A 21,460-nucleotide genomic window follows, 5' to 3' on the forward strand; every position below is an offset into this window, starting at 1 on the left:
GCTCCCCTCCCACCTTCACCCCTGCCCCAGGCCCCTATGCCATCCTCACCCACACCCCAGGCCCTCCTGCCACCCCCGCCCCCGCCCTAGGCCCCCTTTGTAACCTATGCCTCCCACCCACATACGTGGCTCCAGCCCAGCCCCTGAGGTCACCTTCAGCTTCTGCTTGGTCTCCTCCGAGATGCTGCCTTTGGGGGAGAGCAGGGTTGGGGTGGGTGGCGTGACGGTGATCTCAGGGGGGAACTTGGTGGCGGCGGAGGGGATGACCAGCTTTGGCATGTTGGGCAGGGGGCGAGACTTAGCCCGGCTGGCCTCAGCCTTGCCTGGGTGACCCTCTGGTGGCTGGGCACTCCCACTGCTGGGGGCCTTGGAGCTGGCGGCTGTTGGGGGAGAGCTCAGGGGCTGAGTCTCACTCGCAGCCTCCTGAGCCTCCCCATCCCTTCTCGGCTCAGGCCTCAGTTTCCCCTCTGGAAGACAAAGGTACCAAGAGCACCTCCTGCCTGCCGCATCACACAGTGAGCACTTTATCTCGCCCCCCCGGTCCTGGGCCTTTATGCTGTGTAGTCTGTGCTGGCTGGCAGGCTCCAAGGCTTCTACCCTGGGCAAATACTTGGCTCAGGCCTGCAGGGACCCAACTCTGGCTCTGAGCTGTGGGGTGCTGGGACTGTGAACCTCACCCAGTAACACCATGAACTCAAAGCCCAGGACCTGAGACTCCCTGAGCCTTGCTGGGTTCTGCAAGACCTCCAGACATTATGCTTGCATGAACTGTCGTATTTCCACAACCATCCTAGGATGCATGTTCTACTGGTGTCTATGCCCCAGGGAGGACACTGAAGCCCAGAGCTGGTCGCTCAGCCAGGCATGGTCACTGAGCTGGCCCCAGGGCATCCACTTTCGCCTCATCCTCCAGGGGGAGCAAGGGGCTGAGTTTGCCCAGAGCCTGAAGGCTGGGCCAGTTGCAGGCCTCGCAGCCTCTAGGGAGCTGCGTGAGCTGGGAGGACCCGGCTGGCCTGGCTCGTCTCCACATTCCTCTGCAGCCCCATGGCTTTAAAAGGAATGGGGTTTACACAGAGCCCATGCCTGGCCCCCAGGGGCTGGCGCCAGGTCCTGCCATCCCGAGTGGTCTGTGGGAGGCCCAGGCCAGGAGGAGTCCCCAAGGGGCCTGGCTGGTTGGGGCAGCTGGTGGGAACAGGCCGGACTGAGGCCAGGGCTAGAATCTGACATGGCTGTCGACGGGGACGCCTGCTTGGCCCAGCCCAACCCGTCCACCCTTCTGCCTGCTGTTGATGTCCCTCAAGTGTCTCACCAGGCCCATGCTCCGCCCTGTCCATGCCTGCTCCTCTTTCCCCACTCTGGGCTCAGCCTGGGTTCTGCAGTGGGCCCAAGCAGGCCGCCTGCCCTCGCTAGTACCCCTCCGTGATGCCAGGGGCGGAATAAGGCTCTGGGGTCCCTCTCTACCCAGCCCCTGACACAATGGGCCACGCGTTAAACTCTTCAGCCTGGGCCTCTCCCTTGGCTCCCCTGTCCGGCCTGCACTACCCCCATTTCCTCCCCATCTCATTCCATGGGGCATCCCCAGGCCCTGCCCTTCAAGGCCAGGCCAGGAAACCCACCCTGGCTGCCAGCTGTGAGGCAGCCTCCTGGGGGCTGGTGCTGGGCTGCTTCCAGCTCGCCTTACCCTGGCTGCAGGTGGGCTCGGCGCCTGTGCCCGGGGCAGCCTCTGCCGGCCAGCAGTGTGGCTCTGCCGGGCAACTTGTGGGGGCCGTCTTCACCTGCGGACTGTGCCGTGGCTCCTGGAGTGGGAAGCCGGTGCCCTCTGCCACTCTCGCCAGCTCTTCTCCCTCTGTGGGGACATGGGCTCACTGCAGGTAATGGACTCATCCACCCCACAGGCTCCTATGCATCTGTGCCAGGTCCCATGGGCCCACAGTGTGCCCTGGGACACTGGGCAGGGGAGTGTGGCCAATGCTGGGGTCCTGGCTGAGGCGCCCCAGGTTGGTGCTGCCAAGAAACCACTCACCACCCAAGAGGACGCTGGTAGGGGCTGGCTCCCCACCCGCAGAGGGCTCCTCCGCCTCCCGAGAGGGCTGTATACCTGACCCAGTGGGGCCACACCTGAGTCTTCAAGGCCCAGCCTCTCTAAGATCTCATCACAAGGCAGTGAGAGGGGATGGGGGGGCGGTGTCCACTCTCCCTCCAGCTCACATAAGCAGCATTCAGAAACGAGGTCAGGACCAAAATCCAAACAATCCAACTAAGACCAAAGTGGAAGCTGGCACTGTGGCTCCTGCCCAGCCAGCTACACCTTCCCTGTCCTGAGGCAGGGGCCAGGAATTGGGCTCAGTTGGACCAAGGCCGGGATGGGCCTGAGGGGCAAATGCTGTGCCTGTGGCTACCGGCCAGGTGATTACTCAGCATCGGTCCCCGGTTCCCAGGCCTCCAGGCCCTGCCTCCACTCTCCACACGGCCCTCGCTTCCCTTGCTGCTCCCCAGCTTCTCACTCAGGCCTGGACTCTCCCACCACACTGGTCATCAACCACTGCCTTTCCAGCCCCCACCTCCCCATCCCGCCCGCTCCTCTGCCAGGAGGCCCTCCGTCCTCTCCAGCAGGGGGAGCCAGCTCCCCTCCTTGGTCAGCAGGAGTGACAGCTCCCGGTTCAAAGCTGGGGCCAGCAGGTGACTGCTGGGCTAGGCAGAGGCCTCAGCGGCCATGGCCATCCCTATCCAGCTGCTCTGCCTGAGGCTCCTGCCCCAGGCTGGCTGAGGCCTTATCTCAAGCCTCCACCCCCTCGCCCCCTGCCCCCAGTGTCATTCAACAGTTCCATCCTGTCAAAAGGCCATTTAATTTGGTTTTGGGAATGGGAATAGAAAAGGATCAACTCTCCAGGCTGAAGAAGGTATGCTAGGAAACAGATCCTCTTTCTTAGATCTAACAGTTAGAGGAGAGAAGGACGTGAATTACAGCTTTGGCCTGCTTGATGGTGGGACAGGCAGGCAGAGGGAAAGCAGGCAGCCTCTAGCCCCCTACTCCGCTACCCCTGGCCCTGGCATCCACCAGGCCTTCCCACACCCCACGGAGGTGTGTGTGGCCTACAGAGATCTCAGTTGCTGCTGAGATTAGGTTATAAAAGACACCGTGGTTTCCTCTGTGTTCTCTCGGTGCGGTCAATGGCTCTGGGGAGAACCAGTCTGGGGAGAACCAGGCCAACATGGGGAAACCCTGTCTCCACCAAAAATAAAAAATAAAAATAAAAATAAAAAAAATAAAAACCCATACCAAGTCTCTGCTTAATACCAAGCACCATTCCAAATCCTGCAGTGCTATTAGCTTCATCTTATCCATTTTATGCAGGAAACTGAGGCAGAAAGAAGAAAAGGGATGGCCAAGGTCACATGCTGGTAGAACCACTGCAGTTCGTTTTTTTTAGATGGAGTCTAGCTCTGTCACCCAGGCTGGAGTGCAGTGGCGTGATGTCAGCTCATTGCAACCTCCGCCTCCTGGGTTCAAGTGATTCTCCTGCTTCAGCCTCCCGAGTAGGTGGGTTTACAGACACCCACCACCACACCCAGCTAATTTTTATTTTTAGTAGAGATGGGGTTTCACCATGTTGGCCAGGATGGTCTCCATCTCTTGAACTTGTGATCCGCCCGCTTTGGCCTCCCACAGTGCTGGGATTACAGGCGTGAGCCACCGCGCCTGGCCAGCACTACAGTTCTTTTACGGCTCTTTGTCCTGAAGCCTTCACAGGCTCCTCTGGGAACAAATGGCCACAGGTTCTGACCCAAAGGGAAGTAATTCTTTGTCTCACAGGGCCACAGCCAGTGCAACCGAGGCTGACTGGGCTACAGGATGCCTAAATGTTCACAATCCTCAAAGCAGTGTGGATGGCATCAGGTGAAAACATCAGCACCTGCTGCTTGAGCCACCGTGGGAAAGAGCTGAGAAAGACTTCTCAACTCAACCTCCACTCAGGCCCACAGTCTGTGGGGGCTCTCAGGCCTGCCTTCTGCTGGGCACTTCTGCAGAGTGGCTGTCTCGTTTTTCAGATGGGTGGGAAATTCAACTGGGAAGACAGGTGAGCCTCCAGGGGTGACACAGGCTGTGGGCCAGTGCAGGGTCTGCGGCAAGGAAACAGGATGGGTCCCTGAGGCAGGGAGGGAGAAGCAGGGGAGGGCCTGAAAGGGAGGGTTGGGGAAACTGGTCCATCGCTGGATGTCCCCAGGGGCACAGGGAACCTTCTGACCACGCTGGTCTCTCCTGGGGCCCCACCAGCTGGGGAGACGAATTAGTTAGGGAATATCCCTGTCCTATTATAGGGCCTTCGGAGCCTGGCAACATGGTCCTAGAGTCATGGGAACCAACAGGGAAGGGCCCCCTGCCCTGGGTGGCAGGTGGAACCTCGCCCAGGCCTAAGCTGAACCCAGTTTGGCAGAATTGCAGCTGCCAGAGCTGCTGGTGTCAGGACCAGCGAGGGGGATGGTGCCTTGTCTACTCCCCTCTCACTCACTGGCTGTAGCAGTGCTGCCTCTACATCCCCTCCCCGCAGGAAGGATCTGTGGCTTAGCTGTCTGCAGGCTGCCATTCCAATGGATCCTGGGTTTTAGAAGGAACAGGAGCTTTCACCGATGAGGCCAGCAGGGCCCTCTACTGTCCACACCTTTGTCCTCTCTGTTTTCCTTCACAAGCCTCCTGACCTGCCCCTGCCCTCATCCTGGCTGGCTTCTGTCTTGCCCATGAGGCAAGATGGGGTTTGAGCAGATCTGCTGGCCCCGCACCCAGTAGGGCCTGGTACCCAGGAACTGCTCACAGGTAACTGAGGCCGGATACCAGTGGCCTTGCAGCATGCTGAAGGTCAGGACCCCTCCCAGTGCCCTGAGGGAGGCCTGGTGTGGGCTAATATCCTTTTCCTACCTGACCAAGCCATCCTTCCTACTTACTATAAGGCTTTGTGGGGAGGAAACAGTAGCAAACACGTCCGTGATGGTGTTTGCTCCCTCCCTCCTCACCACCCCCTTTCACAGACAGGGAGACTGAGGCACCCAGGGTTAGGTTAAGAGTGGTAGATGTAGGATGTGCTGACCAGGGCCACTGAGCCTGCCAGTGACTGTTGAGTGGACCCGCGGTCACCTGCCCTGCCACCCTATGGGATCGACTGGGTGGGAGGGCACTGCTTGCCTCCCTTACCCGTACTCACACTCTCCCCACAGGGAGGTGAGAGATGGTGGCAGGGGCCTGGGCCCAGCTCTGGACTGGGATGGGACTCACCTGGGCCCAGAGAGGCCATGCTGGGGGTAGCTTCAGGCCTGTGTGGCCGGGGAGGCCCAGGGTCCTTGGACGGGTCCAGAGTGGAAGCTGATGCTGACGGAGGGCAGGTGATAATAGTTGTGGCGGCAGTTAGTGCAGGGCGAGGCTTGGTGTGAGCATCACTGGGCCGCTGGACAGAGTCAGCTGGCACAGGGTCAGAGGCTGTGGGCACCACTGCCACAGGAAAGAAGTTCTCTCGGCTGTCTTTGGGGTGCTTTGGAGTGGTGGGGGTGTCCCCCGAGGCCTGTGAGGACAAACAAGAGGTGAGAAAGGCTGGCTAGGCAGCCCTGAGCCCACGCTGCTCTGCCCGCCAGCCGACCAGTGCTGTCCCACAGGACACCCTGTGCGCCTAGGGCTGCCAACACTGCCCATATGGCACCACTGAGCCCCCACAATGCTGCCAGCAAGGTCCATCAGAGAGGCACCCCATCAGGATCCTGCTGATGCTAGGACACAGCTGGAGACCCGGAACCCCTCCCTGGGAGAATGTCCAGGCCGTACTGGTGGGGACTCAGTGGAAGGACCTCCAGCTGGCCTTGCCCTCACACCATAGGGCGCCAGTCTGGGAGGAGTATGTCCAGCAGGACCCTAGGCATGGTGCAGCTCCCAACCCAGGGAATGCAGGAACAGGTGGTCAGTCTTGGAGAGTGACTTCCCAAGGGCCACTCACGGGAGAGTCCTGAGGAAGCTAGTGGGATGCTGCAAGAGTTTGCTTCCTGGGCTTGATACCACAGCCCGCTGTGACCTACTGCCACGGCACCCAGTGCTGCCCCTAGCTTGGCCTCTCCCTGCAGCCTGGCCTTGGCAACTGCTCCCACCATGGGCCTTCGATTTCCAGGTGAGCCGGGCCCTAGGGGCCTCCGAGTCTTCATCCACACAATTCCCTCTGCCATGAGGCCCTGTTGGGGCTCTTTTCACAGGGCTACTTTTGCTCCCACCCCCAGCCAGCCCCCCTGGGACAGGTGTGAAGGCTCCAGTGCCCTGACAGCATGTCTTGAGGTGATGTGAGGCAGCCCTGAGGCAGCTTCTCACAGCTGAGCAGAGGGGTGGGCCCACCCTTCAACCCTCCCCAGCACCAGGCCGACTGTACTGTGGGAGCTGGCCCACATGGGGCTGACAGCACCCCCACCCCCACCCCCTCGAGTGTGGGAGAGTCACACGCCTGCAGGTAGGTACCTCAGTGCATTGGGGGGGGCAGTTTGCTACCACCGATGACCCTGTCTCTTCTGACATTGGTTTTGCTAAAATGTCCTGTTCCTCAATTCCACATGGTTGAGGACGGGCCGCTGTGGACTCTGCCACGTATTGAGTGTCTGGGATGTGCCCCAGGCCGGTGCTCTGGGGCCCAGCCTTGTCCTGTGGGCAGCCTGTCCTATGGGAGTGCGGGGCAGGAGGACAGACCTGTCTCTTGGGCCCGGCGGGCCTGCGGCAGTACCAGTGGTGTTGTAGCAGCCTAGCTGGCAGCGTGAGCAGACACGCTGGAGGAAGGTGAGTGCAGTGTCCCTGTCCTCGCTCAGGAGCGGGCCTCAGCCGTGGGCACTGAGCCTCTAATTATGTCCAGAGCACCCTCCAGGCGGGTTCAGGGCTGCCATGGCAACAAGGACATGCCGTGAGCAAAATGGACACTCCCTGAGGGGCGGGAGCTATGGGCTCTGATGGCAGGAAATGGCTCCAAGATTGGGCTTAAGGGAGGAGAAAACCAGAGGATGGCAGCCAGCCCCTACAGTGGCATCTTCTCTGGGCCCAGGGTAAGAATCCTAGGTAGGAAATGCAAATCTGCCCACAGCAGATACCAAGGCGCTCCCACCGCACCAGGGTCTGGGAAGCAGGCAGGTAGGTCTGAAGGTCATTAGGGCCTCCTCCCTGCCACTCCCCTCCACACGCTGGGAGGGGACTGCTGGGGCCTGGCCTGGCGTCGCCCAGCAGCAGGCAACCTGAAAGGTAAGGACCTGGGTCCCCTGGCTCTGGCCACCCCCATAACCCAGGCTGTGTCTTCCGAGGTCTCTGACGGAAATCTCTGCTCACCCAGCCCTCAGGGGCCCCAATATGCATGTGCCTCGGCAAAATGGGGTCTGGCCCAGCCCTGGCTCCTGCCAGCTCAGTACCCCTTTCTTCTCACGCTACAGTGTGGGGTTGTGGGGGGGTTTCCTCTGTGGGTCTATCTTTTAAGGATGTCAAAAGCAGAAACAGCCCTCCCGTCTCCTGAGTGGTCACCACTCCCATGTCCACTTGCTCCACCTGGGCCAGTGGAGGACGCAGGGGCACACTGGTGGACCTGGGCCTGGGCCTGCGCCCAGCACTGGGGCCCAGACAGCTGTGCTATGTACTCTGCCCAGCTGGACAATGAAATGGTGGGGACTGCTGGGGGTTGGGGCACTCCCTGCCAAGGACTCTGGCCCTTAACCGGGGATCAGGCCCACCTACTCCCCACAGCATGCCTCATCTGGCCCACAGCCTGCTTGGTCAAAGCTGAACCTCTCGGGCTTCTGCAGACGTAATAGCCCAGGCAGGTGGTGGGGGCCTGAGGCCCCATTCCACTGAGAGGAAGCCTGTCTGGACCCCAAAGGCAGCTACCAGCCCTCTGCTAGGGGACCTGGAACAAAGGGACCTGGGACGAGGCTACTGGAGGCATCGGGACACCCCTGGGGACAAAAGGTTGTACCTACTCGAATGGCATGCCACCTACCCTCTGGCTTGGACGCTTATGTTTTAGACAGGGCACACCTGCTCTCTCTGCCTGCCATGTCTGCCCCTCCCTGCCACATCCTCTTGTTGACTTCTGAGCCCAGCCCTCCCACCTCTGGCTTGGGGTCCTCCCAGGAGGGGCCTCCCCAACTCCCTACTCCCTGCCATATCTTGGACCCCGCCCGTCCAGCCCTGGCCTGGACCTTGCACCAACCCCATCTTCCCCACTCAGGAGTGTTGCTGCCTTGCTTCCTCCCTGCTTAATAAACTCCAGGACTCCTGCCTACCCTCTCTTAGGACACCTTGTTCCCTACAAGTCCTCCCCTGGGGTGGTGGGGGGGCAGTCTCTGTATAGGCTGCATCTCCACCTTCCCCCACCACCTGGCTCCTAACCAGCCTGGCTCTAACATTGCTGCTTCTACTTCTGTTCCAAATGGAATGACCTTCCCAGTTGAGGTCAGCTGGCTAGGGGCCATCCTCCTTGTTACAGAAAAGGTGGCTGAGGTGAGGGGACCCCTCAGCATGTCTGAACTGGGGTCTGGGCCCTGTCAAGTTCCTGCCCACTATGGCCACGGGCTGGAGGCTCAGCTGCCCCCTGCTCATCTCCCCTCAGCCCAAGCTGACCACAAGAACAGTCCCAAGAGTGGATCTGCTTCTCAGCCTGCATCCTAGGGCCTTGATATGGAGCAGGCTCCGCAAGATGAGGTTGGCACAGGCTAAATTGGGCTTACCTGTCTCTGGGCGGCAGCCCCAAGATGGACCTGGCAGAACTTCACAGCCTGCTCCAGCGCAGCCTCCTCATCCACCTTAACAGGGAGATGCCAGAGGTCAGGGGATGCAGGCCATTGTGGTTAGCCTCCCCGAGCCCTGTCTGTGTATGTAGCACAGACCAGCCTAAGTAGGGGGCATGCCCTGTGGCTCGGGTGCCCCCCACCACTCCAGACTCTGCTGAATAGCCAGTCGTCCCCACTGCTGTCCGCATCTAGACCCCTACCTCCCAGTTCTTCATGGGTAGCAGGGGCAGGTGCCCATCCATCTCCCAGGTGGGTGTGCCTGCTCAGGTACCACACCACCAGGTACTGGTGCCAGAACTGGACCCAGCTGTTCCTCTGAGCCCATCTGGTTATACCAAGTTCATTTCTATGGCTGAGTTACTTACATCCTCACAAGCTGAGGCTGGCAGACAGACTCAGGGCTCCAACCAAGCCTTCAAATTCAGCTGAGGCTCAGTTGCTAGGGGATGAGGGGAGTCTTCTGAGCTAGAACCTGCCCCTTAAGTGGGCAGGGTGGAGGGCTGTGATTAGAGTGGGAGAGGCCTTTCGGAATCCCAGGCCTGATGGTGATAGCCCCATGCTGTGTCAAGTGTGTCTAGGGATTCAGTGCCCAAGGTCCATTTGATATGGGGCAGTTGGGGGTGGGGTGCATTGCAAACTGACATGATTAGAGGGAATACTGTATGTCAGGGATGGTCATCCCATCTGAGCCAGTCACTAAAGTTTTGGAGATTCTTCCTAGGGGAATAATTTTAAATGGAGAAAAAGGAAAGTGCTTGATACATTAAAATAAAATGTTTAAAAAAAGAAGGCAAAATGAGGAGATCTCTGGTCACTGCAGCCATCTTTAGATGACAGCCACAGAAGTCTTGAAGGAAATGCCCTAAGATGTACCCAGAGGCCCAGCACAGCGGTGGGAGCAGCGGTCCAGACTCCCCGCGCCAGTTGTGATAAGGTTTCTGTGACAGGCTCTCACTTCCTTCCAGGTTGAACATTGACTTTTTAAAGCTCACTGCAGAAAGTGAACAGCAGGGATTGGGTGGGAACAACACCTAAAACCCGCCCCAAGGGCAGGCCCAGGAGACCCTCCTTGAGGATAGAAAGGCAAGAGTGGGGATGCTGCCAGCAGACTAGTGCCCCCAGGCCTCTGCCTGCTGCCCACCTGCTTGATGAGCATGTAGGTCTCCGACATGATCCTCTCCACACGGCCCAGGTCATAGGCCACACCCTTCTGGCCCTGCTGCCACACACGGTAGGCATCCAGCAGAAGTGTCTTGCCTGACTCCGTGTCCTCCAGGAGCTTCCTCTTGCGGCTGAGCCGGGAGAGCGGCTCCTCGGGGTGGCCCCCTGCCCTGGTCCCTGTGGTGGTGGCGGGGGCGGGGGCTGGCTGGGCTGGGGTGAGCGGGGAGGGCTGCTGCCGGGCACTGATGCTCAGCTCCTCCAGAGACAGCTCAGTGGGCCGGCTCTCAGGGCCCCGGTCCCTTGCGGGGCGACCTGGCAGCAGGGGCGGTGTCCGCTCCAAGTCTGAGTGGCGAACAGTGGCCTCACTCGTGTCCATGGGCTCAGTGGGCCCTGCCCGGGGGCTCTCCTTGTCCTTCCGCTCCCCGCTTTGGTCTGCACTGTCTCCTGCATCCATGGCCACAGGCCGGTGGTTGAGGAGGCCCACTTTGCCCACTGGCTCGGGCCCTGGCCCTGAGCCATCAGCCAGAGGGGGCTTCTTCGGCTGGGGGAGGCCCTCCTGGCCATCCTCAGGACTGGCCTTGTGTGAGACATCGGTGGTCATCCTGGCTCCGGGGAGGCCACAGACCTTGGGCCCTGGGCGTTCTGACCTCTACAAAGAAACCAAAGGTAAGATGCTGTGTCATTGGTGTCTCCACTGCAATGAGTCACCTCTGGGGGCTGGTGAGCCCAACCTGGGCCTCTCCCACCTGACATCTGTGTGGCTCCGGACATCTGCCAGCTGGCCAGGGCTGTGTCTCAGTTATCAGAGAAGGACACTGGGCCCAGAGACCTGCCTGAGAAAGGCCTTCCCTCCTCTGCACCTCTGGCTGCTGCACCACATTCTCCCAGGTAGCAAGGGGCTGACGGGACTCTGGAGGTGGCACTGCTCCTGAATAACAGGCCTGGGCTGAGCTGGGGCAGCATTGCCCAGCTCCCCTTTGACTCCATGATGTGAACTCTGGGCAGCTCTGGGCATTTTATGGGAGGGGACCTGCCCAGGGCCACCAAGCGTGTTTGCTGCAGAGCCAAGTCTTCCTGGCCCTTAATGCACGAGGCCTGGCGTTGGGGGCTGGCAAGGACTCCTCCCCAACAGGCTCAAGCTGATGCCCTGTACCAAGCCACAGCCAGCCCTACCAGGCATAAGCTTTGGAGGCAGTCCTGGCTCAACTCCCAACAGCCCCACCTCCTAGGCTGGCTGCTTAACCACCCTGGCCTCCTCCAGGTGCTCAGCTGTGAGAAGGAGGCACTGCTGCACCTGCCTCAAGGCTGAAAAGGGACGATGTACACACATGGTGTTCTCACAGGCCTTGGTCAGCCTGCCAGGGAGAGGGCTTGGGACCCCGCCCTGGGTGGTGCAGCCCTTGGTGAGCTCAGTTTCGTGGAGTCACTATGGCTCTTACTAATCACCAAGTGCATCCATGCCTCACTGAATTCATGTGCATTCATTACCACGGCTGACCTTCCCTGACTAGGAAGAGACAGGATGGGTGCTACCTCACAGATGGGGACCCTTGGGCACATCCTGCCTAAGGGTGTGCAAATAGTGGGATCGGGCCCACCACCTGGGAAGGGCTTGGAAGCGTGTTCATGGGCCGTGGAGGAGAGGACGACACAGGTGGCATACCTCTGCAAGCTCGCTCAGCGTGTCTTCCAGCACCTTCACAGTGAGGATGAAGGCCCGCTGTGCCAGGACCTGGCGGTCAGCATCTCGCAGATACTTCCTGCGGTCATACAGGGGTAGTCAGAGAGGACAGGAGGGCATCTGACACCACATGGCACTGCTGGATGGTGGCCACTGCCCATCCCTGCCTTGAGGATGTCTGTTGGTTCCTCAGTGTCCCAACTAACCACCTGTTGTGGCTGCTCCCCTAGAAGCTTCCCCTGAGCTCCCTCTATCCAGAGCCAGTAGGCCTCTGACACGGCACCAGCCTGTTGCCCTTGGGCCCTCTGCAGTGGGCCCACCCTGTGTGCTGTGCTCAGCAGCCTATAGCTGCTCCCTCAGGTCTGGCTCCAGGGTGCCCCAGGCCCCAGCTGGAGGCCCCTGAACTCCTGGCACATCGCCTGGCAAGTGGTAGGTGAGTGAGACAGCCAGAGGGTGAGACAGTGCAGGCATGGGAGGAGGCCCAGCCCAGCTGATGGGGTGAGGCCTCCAGGCCAGGCCCATCTACATCTGAGCTGCGTCTCTTCCAGGATCCCCCCAACATCCCCTGTAAATGGCAGCTGTAACAGATGGCTCTGTTGTCTGTCCTGCCCTTTCTGGCAGAGAGCTCCCTGTTTACCACTGAGGCCCAGGCACCCCTGTCGCTCATCCCACTGTTACTGGCCTTTGTCTGGAGAACCACAGCTATCTTCTGAACATCTGTTTTCCCTACAACCTGACAGCACCCCGAGAGCCCTGAGTTGGGGGAAGCAGGAGGAAAGGAAAGGCTGGGTAGTCCAGAGTCTCAACGTGGAACCAGGATCAGTGGGGACAGGCTGTGTCTGCCCCAGGGTGCCTGGGGGCGGGAAGTGTTGTTTAGGTTCTAGACACTGGGACAGAGAGGCCCCCAAGGAGAATGAAGGGCTGGTCCAGGCTCCCAGCCAGTGGTCCTCACAGCTGGGCCAGAGCAGTGGAGAGGCTGCCTGGGGTGGGTGTGCCCCTGACCCACACAGCATGCCAGGCTGCGTCCAGGGTGGGTGCACTCACTTGCCCTGGTCTGGGGTCCGCTGAAGCATGGAGGACACCTTCAGCAGGGTGCTGTGGTCCCGCAGCTGGGCCAGCACCTTGAGCAGCAGCACGATGGAGCGGTTCATGTGCCAGGCAAAGCTGCCCGGCCGGTCAATCTCGTCCACGGGGATCCGCCAGATGCCCTGTGGGATGGACGGCACAGGTGTGTGAGGGGGGTGGTTGTGGCAGGAGCCTCGGGGACACCCTGTCTGGTGTCCCCTGGAAACTGCCACAGTGCCAAAGGGGCCACTGCCCAGCCAGGGGCTTCTTGGACCCCTCTCACTGTCCCAAGGAGGACAGAAGTGTATCCCCACCCCCTTCCTTCTTGTGAGTGGCAGCAAATGATAGACAGACCCACTGCTCTGCAGCCTCCTCTTTTGTATGGCTGCATCTCATATGTTTGCTGGACCTGTCTCCTATGGGATGCACTCAGGTGGGGCCTGATCAAACTTGAGGACAGACAGTGAGAGGCCCACTGTGTACACCTCCCTGCACAGGTGCTTACCCAGCCACCAGACCATTTGTTAGAGGTGGAACTGCTGAGTCAAAGCAGGCTGCAGGGAAGCTCTGGCCAGGCTCTGCCCTCACCCACTCTCTCCAGCAGTGCCCAGAGAATCATCCGCAGCTCCTGGGATGCCTGGGGTCCCCCTCCCTCTTGCTACTTCTTGCCATCCTGCCCCACTCCTCTTTGAAGGCTTAACCAGGGCAAAGTTGACTTTGGGGAGCACCCCCCATCATCTCCCTTGGTCCCTGCTTTACCTGCTGCAGCATTGGGCACCCCCTACCTATCACTAGCTCCAGGGTCTGGTTCCCTGCAGTGTCCTAGTGACCAGCATGGCATCTGACACCTACTCGGGGTCCAGGCAGGGTGTGGGGAAAGCACAGATGATGGAGGGAGTGAGTGATGAGGAAACAGGCATTAAGGAGGCCCATCTCTGGGGTGGGACCTCAGGGGCCTGGAATAAGTGAACTGGCTCCCAGATGGGTCCCTGCAGCCAACACGCTGAAGAAACTGCTACCCAGAATGGACCAAAGTTATGAGTGACATCGCTTTCTCCTTGGCATGGGGCCTGGCCCCCCAGCTACAGGGACCACTTGCAGGATGTCTAGGTGGTGCCCCTCTCAGGGCCCTGTCCCTGTGGGTCCTTGCTGATTGTCCACAGTATCTGTACACAGATGTGGGCCCACCCTGCTCTAGCAGCCCTGGGAGGCAAGCCAGGGCACCTCCAGCCCTGAGCTGTTAAGGCCTGAGAGGAGCTTAAAACTCGCAGCCTTGAGCCCCTGTGGCCTCTACACTGGCTCCTGTTGTGACATGGAGGGTCCACCCGCAGGCTGGGGGACTGTGTGGAGGCCAGCAGCCACCTTCTACCTCCTGGCAGTGCCTGAAAAGGACAAAACTAGGGTACTGAGGCTATCCACATCCAGGGCAGCAAACATCAATGCTGCATCTTCCTACCATGCAGATGTGGATCCTGAAGCAGCTTATGAAAAGACACCTGCTTTCCAACAGACAGGGTCTATCTACAGTAGGCGCCAGAGTGGGCAGACACTGTCTCCTGGGTCTCCATCCGCTGCAGCAGTACATCCCACTGAAGACCCTCCCATCCCTGCACCTCCAGGGCACCTAGACACCAACAGACACGCCCGTGAGGACGGGTCTAGTTTGCATCACACACACCAGCACAGTTTGGATCCCTATTTCCCTTCCGTTTCCTTTCGTAACATAACACCGCTGATTTCAGAAAGGACGGAAGACCAAACAAATCAGGCAGTGAGTCCATGGAAAATCAGAAGGGAACCATACACACCGCCGCCCGCTTGGCCACCCCCATGCTATCGTGACTCTCAAAACTTCCCCAGCCAGCCCTGAGAAGCTTGAAAGGCAGCATTTTACATTTGCATGTGCTCTGGTTTCATTTTGGCATCTTGCTTGGCCTTTTTCTGGTAACAGTGTGCTGAAGGGCACGTTTCCCGGGCAGGGTCAGGCCAGCTAGTGTGCCCTTGTTCATCTCTTCACCGTATCTTCATTCACATGCCCCAGTATGGGGACTCCTATGTTTATTTACCTTGCACTGGGCACTATTCCCAGAAGCCCCTTCTGTTGTGGGCTTGTCCTTTCCCTGCCCCCAGGATTGGCCCCCTTGCCTGCTCGGCCAGGCCTGAGACCCACCGCCAGCCATGGGAATTCAGCCAGCAGATGGGCCCCAGGATCCCAGTCAGGCTTCCCCTCCTAATGAGAGCCTTTAGGAATAACCGCTCTTCTCTGTGGCCTGGGGCGGTATGCAGATGGACATACTTCCCGAAGGGTGAGGGGACTTCCTGTGGCCATGAGGCTGGCCTCCAGACAAAGCTGCTCTGAAGCGTGAAGCCACCAGGCAGAGTCACGAGCCAGCAGGGTGGGAGCAAGCCAACTGGCTTTCTGCCTACACCAGGTGGAGCTGGGCGTCTGTGCTTGCAGCAAGAGACCCAATGAGAAGGATGATACCGGCAGCCCCAGGATGCCCTGGACACAGCAGTTCCCCACAGAGGGGTAGTAGCCACAGCAGCCCTCTGCCTCCACTGTCCCTCTAACACCGGGCCTGTGGAGGGCTATGAAGCGCCTAGAGAACCAGGGTGCTGAGGAGGGTCTCCTGGAGTGGGACAGGTGCAAGGGACGGCTCCTGCTTCACCTGGTTTTCCTCACCACGGCCCACACAGGAGGAAGGGGCATGGCCAGGTTCCAACTGCAACAGCAGAAGCCCCCTGTATTCAGCCCAGGGGCTCATGTTCAGGCCTCAGGGAGGGTGTGGAGAATGTGCCAGGGGTGAGCTTGGGTAAAGCTAAGCCAGGGCCAGAAAAGAAGGGCATGGGCAGCAGTGACCAAGAGGCCTGGCTGAGGGCAGGTGGAGGGAGCCAGCACCAGGCCAACATCCCCATGGCATCTGAGGGAAAGGCAGAGGCAGGATCATAGATGGACAGGGGCCATAAGTAGCAGCTGAGAGAAGCAGGGGCGCTGCGAGGAGGGTCCCCTCTGGCCCTCTCCTAGTTCTCCCTCAGCCCTGAGTCCCGCTGCTCTGGCCGTACCCCTTGCCTCGCCTCTCCCAGTTCCACAGGCACACTTGCTGTCTTCAGATTTGCCCCACTTGATTCCTGGGCCCTGGTGTCACCAGGGCTGGGTTCCCTGATGGCCAGAGTGGCTGGGATAATACTTGCTTATAGAGAGTTGAGGGCAGCTGGGGGTGCACACCAGTAGCCTCCGAGGACTTAAAGACACTGAGATTGTGCTTGAGGCTTCCCCTCCATGCCAAGCATCTCTTTCCAAGCATCTCAGTCAATCCCCAAACCCTTCAGAACGGCTCTAGGCTCCTCACTGGCAGATGAGGTCCCAGAGACAGATTTTAACAATCTGAATAATTTATGAAGCCCCAGACTCTAAGCTGAGTGCCTGAGACAAGTTACCAAACCCTGCCTACAGCCTTAAGACTTGGTTGTCTTCCCACTGCTCTTGAGGAAACAGAGCCTCAAACGCTGAGTCCCATGGTAGAGTGAGCCTAGGGGTCCACAGAGGGAGGGCATGACTGCTATGATTTGGGAACCCACGAAGACTTTCCTGGGGGAACTGAGAGCTGGTTATGTGGAGGTGGTAGGATGCTGCTGGGCCAGCCTGTGCTCTTGCCCTGTCCATTTATGAGGGGGCTGGGAAGCAGGGTGAAGTGCCTGGGGGCAGGAAGGCTGTGCAATCTTGGCAGGTGGCACCACTTAGAGGTGACAAGTGTCCCTGAAGTTATAGAACACTGCTATTCCTGGCCAACAGGCCAAGGCCATGCCCAGGCCCATGGCTCATGGCTCATGCTGTCTCCAGCACACTGTGGTCTCAGGGGAGCTTACTCCTGGAGGGGCACGGGCTCTCTTTTCTGCCAGACACAGCCTTTCACTCAGCCAGGGCCAACCCGGAGCTCGACAGCCTGAGGCCACAAATTCAAACACTGTTCTGGTTCTCATAGTAAACACCACTACTGGCTGCTGGGTCACTGCTTGGGCCATTTTTAGTGGCACAGCCCAAGGCTGTTCTGAGGCTCCCTGAGCTGAGGGTTCCCAGCTCTAACTGTCACCTTTGTGGACCCCACCTTTCAGTCATGACTCCTTCTAGAGCTTCCTCCACTTCTAGGGCACAGGCAAAGGCTCTTCAGGAAATCAAGTGCCCCTGGAAATTCCAAGGCAAGAAAGAAGGGTGAGCAAGAGGAGCAGGCCAGTCAGAACAGTACTCAGACCCAAGGCACAAGCTTGTCACAGAGTGGACGAGGGTCAGGTGTGGGCTGAGTAGGGACATAGAGATTCATCCTACGTCTACACTGGAAGGGACAGCCTGAGTATGTAATCAACTCACCCCTCAATTTCCAGAGAGGGAAACTGAGTTCAGGTGACCTGCCAAGGCTGCCTAGTGACGCAAAGTGGGACAGGACTCAGGGGCCAGACTCACCCACCTCAAGTCTCTTCCTACACCCCTGCTTAACACTCAGAGGAACAAGAAATTGGCAGCCTCCCTGTTCTACAGATGTAGAAATGGAAGCATGGAGAATTCAGTGATGCCAGTTCACCTCGGTTTTGAAAAGGTGCCTCTTAAGACTTGCAAAAGCCCATTGCAGGGGCAGGCTGCCACTGGAATGCCTGCCTGTGGACGGGGTGGCTGGCAGGCGGCCAGTGTCTTCCACCAGCACCATGGGTGCCTCAGGGTGTCATAATTAAGTCCCTTGGGCAATGTTGCAGGAAATGGCCTCTAAGCAAGCTCTCTGCTGGCCTTTTCCAGCTGTCCCCTGCTGCCACACCCACAGGATTCAGATGCAACCCCCTGCCCCATTCTGTCATTCCCAGGGCCATGCCCAGCTGGGATGCCACGTGAGGCTCAAGCAAGAGGGCAGAAGAGGGAGGAACCATACTTGGGAGTAGCCAGAATGGCTGTGAAGGAGCTGCCTGGGTGCTGCACAGAGATGCTGAGGAAGGAACAGGCCATGAGGTGCCAGGAGCCACCTGGGAGATCCAGGGCACCTGGCCTGACAAGGGAGCAAGCAGGCAGCTGGGCAGGTGGTCATCTACTTCACATAGCAGTCTCTTTCCTCTCCAGCTCACCCAGGTTGTCCAATCCAAACTAGCCTGAGTCTGCTAGGTGCCTTCTTGGGCTTGGCCCGGCCTGGTCAGGCACTGCCTGCAGGGTTGCCCCCAGCTTCTGACGTCAGCAGCCAGTTTCAAGGGCCTGAGTCTTGGACAGGAACAGCTGCCCTGCCACAGTCCCCTGGACTCTGGGCTCCCCAGGGTGGAGCAGATGGGTGGAGCAGGCAGGAAGGCTGCATCTCTCTGGCTCACACCTACACCTCAAGGCCTTTGAGCAGAGCCTGGCCTCCTGGGAGACTCAAGATCTGTGAGCCAAGATGAAATCTCAGAGAACTCCTGAAGCCCCTGGGAGGAAGAGAAGCCCACAAGCAGAGAGAGTCAGGACAGACATGGGCCCCCGGGTCCTGCCTGCAGACTGCCCAGAAAAGTAGTATTCCAGGTAAAAACCACAAATCCTGGCCTCCACATCCCTTTGCCCTTGGTGTAGCCCTAAGGTGACTCTGATTCCCAAGAGAGCAGGGAAAGTGTCTTGTCCTCCCTCATGTTCCTAGTGCCACATCCAGGCTAGCCCTGAGTAGGCATTGGAGAGTTTATGCCACAGATAAATCCCTTTCAAGGATGCTGGGGAAGCCCAACTTCCCAGTGATCCAGGGTGAGGGGACAGGAGAGAGGCTGGAACAAAAAGTAATGGGCTAGGAGAGCAAGGGATGTGGGGGGTTTTTGAAGAAAGCCAATAAAAAACCAGGATGCAGCTGGTGCCAGAGAAGAAGCGTCTGCCAAGCAGATGAGGAAATGGGCAGCCGAGTCAGGGGTATAGTAGTGACTCCCTCAGAGTCTTCCCCATCACCCGCAGCATCCTGAGCAGAGAGTGTGTAATTTTAATCCTGACTTTTAACTCAGCAAATACAGTACATGTATTTTCCCGCATCACCAAAAACATCATTCAAAATGACCACACAGCACTTCACTGCACAGTAAAGTGGGCTACTGGTGAGCATCTGGCTCTGGGACTTAAGGATTCTGATGAAGAATGCTGGGCTGAACATACTTCTCCACAAAGCTTTTCTCCCTCTCTTCAAGACAGATCACTCAGAGGGGCCACAAGAGTGGGCACGCAGCAGCAGGCTGGTCTCCAGGAGGCAGGTCCTGGGTGCCTGAGCTGACACAGTGGGTGAGTGTCCTGTCTTCCTGGGCCCTCCTAGCCCCAAGCCAGCCCTGTATGCCCGTGGTAAGATGGGTGGGCAAGGCTTCCTGGAGGAGCTCAGCTCTGCCAGCTCTGTTCACAGAAAACACGACACTGTGAGCAACCAAGGGAGAGCCCGTTCCCCTGGTGGAGGGATTCCTCCAGCATCCCCCGTGGCACGGGTGTCGTGGTGACTCAGTGTTCGGAACAGGCGAGGGCGGGGAGCCTGTTGGCATCCCATTCCCAAGAGCAGTGGGCACAGGGTGTAGGAGCAGACTGCATTGAGCTGAGGGCCAGCTGCTGAGTGGGTGGCTGCAGCTAGAGAGCGATGGAGCCTCTCAGCAGAGAGGGCTGCTGGGAGAGGAGATTGGGGGCCTCCCCGCCCCCTAGAAAAGCATAAAAACTTCCTCCTGGTTCCAGCCTATTCTTAAGCACCTCAAGCGGAGCCAGGAAGGGGATGGAATCTGGCCCTGAGGTCAGGAGCAGCTGTGGGGAAAATATCAAAATCCTCCACAGTCCTGGGGAGACCCCTGTTACCTACAAACCCACACAAGTCACCAAAACGGCGAAACAGCTTGGAGGAAAAGGAGGGGATGGCGTGGGGCGTGTAGGGCAAACTTCATCTCCTGGGGCCAACCGTCTTCACAGGCTGCCTGCCCAGCTCCTTTAACACATGATTTCACTTACACCTTGCTGGGGGAGAGACTTGTTCCAGGGCAGTCAGCCAGCAGGGAGCCAAGACTACAGCCGAACTAAGCCTATCATGCTCTTTGCACTCTACCCGGCTTGTCCCTAAGGAAGATGAGCATCACAGACAGAGCCAGGCCAGCTGGGCAGCACCCCTCCGAGCCCTGGCCCAGATTGCCCCTTCTGGAGCCTCCCTACTCAGGAGTCCCGAAGCCTTTAGAGGCAGGACTGAGTTTCCAGACCAGCAGCTCCCTATCTTCCTGATGCCCTGAGGAGCTGAGGGCCTGGCCCCTCCCGCAGTCCTGTTCCTCCCCTAAGGTTGGGAGGAAAGGGGCCCCAGAAGCAGGCCAGGTTGAACACCCCTAGGGACAGGAAGTTCCTGCAGCTTCTACCACAAACCTATCAGGGCGGGCCTTTCTGGCCGCAGGGTTGTACACAGGCCACCAGGGGCGCCCTGGCCTCCGCCCACTCCTACACCCCACCCCCAACAACGCGGTCCTGTCTCTCCAGGCGGGGCTACTGAGGGCAAGGGATTCCCCGCGCCATCCACAGGTAATGATTCTCTCTGCAGGCAAGGGCTGGGAAAGCCTGCAATTTGCCTGCAGCTGGCGCCCGCTCGTTTCCAGCCTCTCCTGCCAAATAAGACGTCGAGCGCTAAGGTCCCCAGAACTGCCGGGCTGTTCCTCCCTTCCCCCTCCCGGGAAAAGCAGAAACGACAAACAACCAAGTGCATGGGCGAGCCCCGCCGCCAACTCTGCTGTGGGCTCTATGTGCCCACCCCCCATCCCATGCAACCGTTACCCCTAACCCCACTCCTCCTCCCACTCCGCTGAGGGGCAAGGTCCTAGCCCACCGCACATAACGGGCCGGTGCTTGTAAAGGGCTGGAACCATCTTCCTGTCCCCGCACAGCACCTATTTATAGCTAGGGAAGCACCGCGCCCGGACGCGCTGCCCACCCGGCCGGGCGGCCAGCTCACCATCCCCAAGAGCGGCACGGCACAGCTCCTCGTCGGCGCCTTCCACCGCAAAGTTGCTCTGGCGGGCGGCTTTCGCTTTCGCGCAGCGCACGCCCCCACGAGCCAGCTCCCAGCCCGGGGCTTGGTAGGGCTGGATGCGCTGGCGCGTGTGCGGTTTCACCAGCGCCTGCCACCCCCGCGTGCCGCCGCCCAAGCCGGCCTGGCCGCCCACCTGACGCTGAACCGGGTGCCAGCCCGCCCTGGGCATGGGGGCGCAGCACCCCGCCGCCGGCCGATTTCCTCCGCGGGGGCGCCGGGGAAACCACAGCCCACGGGCTTCCTGCTGCGCCTGGTGCGCCGAGGCGGGGGGCGGCCGCCAGAGCCCACCAGGGGAAGATTGAGCAAAAGCGCCAGCAAAGTGGAGACCCAGGCGGGCAGCGGAGGCGAGGCGGTTGCGCAGCCCCAGCCCCGGCCCTAGTCCCGGCCCCCGCCCCCGCCAAGTTCCTACCCGCCGGCTCCGCCGTGGCATCTGTGCAGTGGAGCTAGGGCGGGCGCCGGGCCATGGCCGCGGAGGCTCGTTCGCTCTCTCGCTCGCGGCGGGCCGGGGCGGGGCAGGCGCGGCCGGACGGGGCGCCGGCACTCGCCTGGAAGCGGGCCCAGGAGCGCAACTGACTTTTGCCGGCCAATCCTCTCCGGTTCCCTGGACTGGCCGCTGGTGGCGGGCTGTGGACCGCTGCCGGGCAAAGCGGGTGCAGCTCTCACTGCAGGAAGCTGTGGGGCCCCAGAGAGCATGGTGTAGGGGTGGCCAGGAGTGCGGCAGGCCGGGATGGCAGTGGCCAACTGTGTGTGA

General features: G+C 59.7%; 1 protein-coding gene across 8 annotated transcripts in view; it reads right to left on the minus strand.

Moving 5' to 3' along the window:
- The window catches only part of LOC100440309 (calcineurin-binding protein cabin-1), a 171,814-nt gene that overhangs the window by 661 nt on the left and 149,693 nt on the right, over positions 1-21,460 (minus strand). For 6 of the 8 annotated variants that reach the window (XM_002830920.6, XM_054543154.2, XM_054543151.2 and 3 more), the window contains 7 exons: positions 12,674-12,837; positions 11,612-11,708; positions 9,929-10,597; positions 8,725-8,799; positions 5,270-5,552; positions 1,682-1,846; positions 154-467 (listed from right to left, as the gene is read on the minus strand). In XM_002830920.6, the coding sequence (XP_002830966.4) occupies positions 154-467; positions 1,682-1,846; positions 5,270-5,552; positions 8,725-8,799; positions 9,929-10,597; positions 11,612-11,708; positions 12,674-12,837 (1,767 nt within the window). The remainder of the gene's footprint in view (positions 1-153; positions 468-1,681; positions 1,847-5,269; positions 5,553-8,724; positions 8,800-9,928; positions 10,598-11,611; positions 11,709-12,673; positions 12,838-21,460) is intronic. The other 2 variants (XM_054543153.2, XM_063722791.1) reach the window with 1 other exon arrangement.

The sequence above is a fragment of the Pongo abelii genome, chromosome 23 (assembly GCF_028885655.2).
Source record: "Pongo abelii isolate AG06213 chromosome 23, NHGRI_mPonAbe1-v2.0_pri, whole genome shotgun sequence".
In the NCBI taxonomy this organism is placed as follows: domain Eukaryota; kingdom Metazoa; phylum Chordata; class Mammalia; order Primates; family Hominidae; genus Pongo; species Pongo abelii.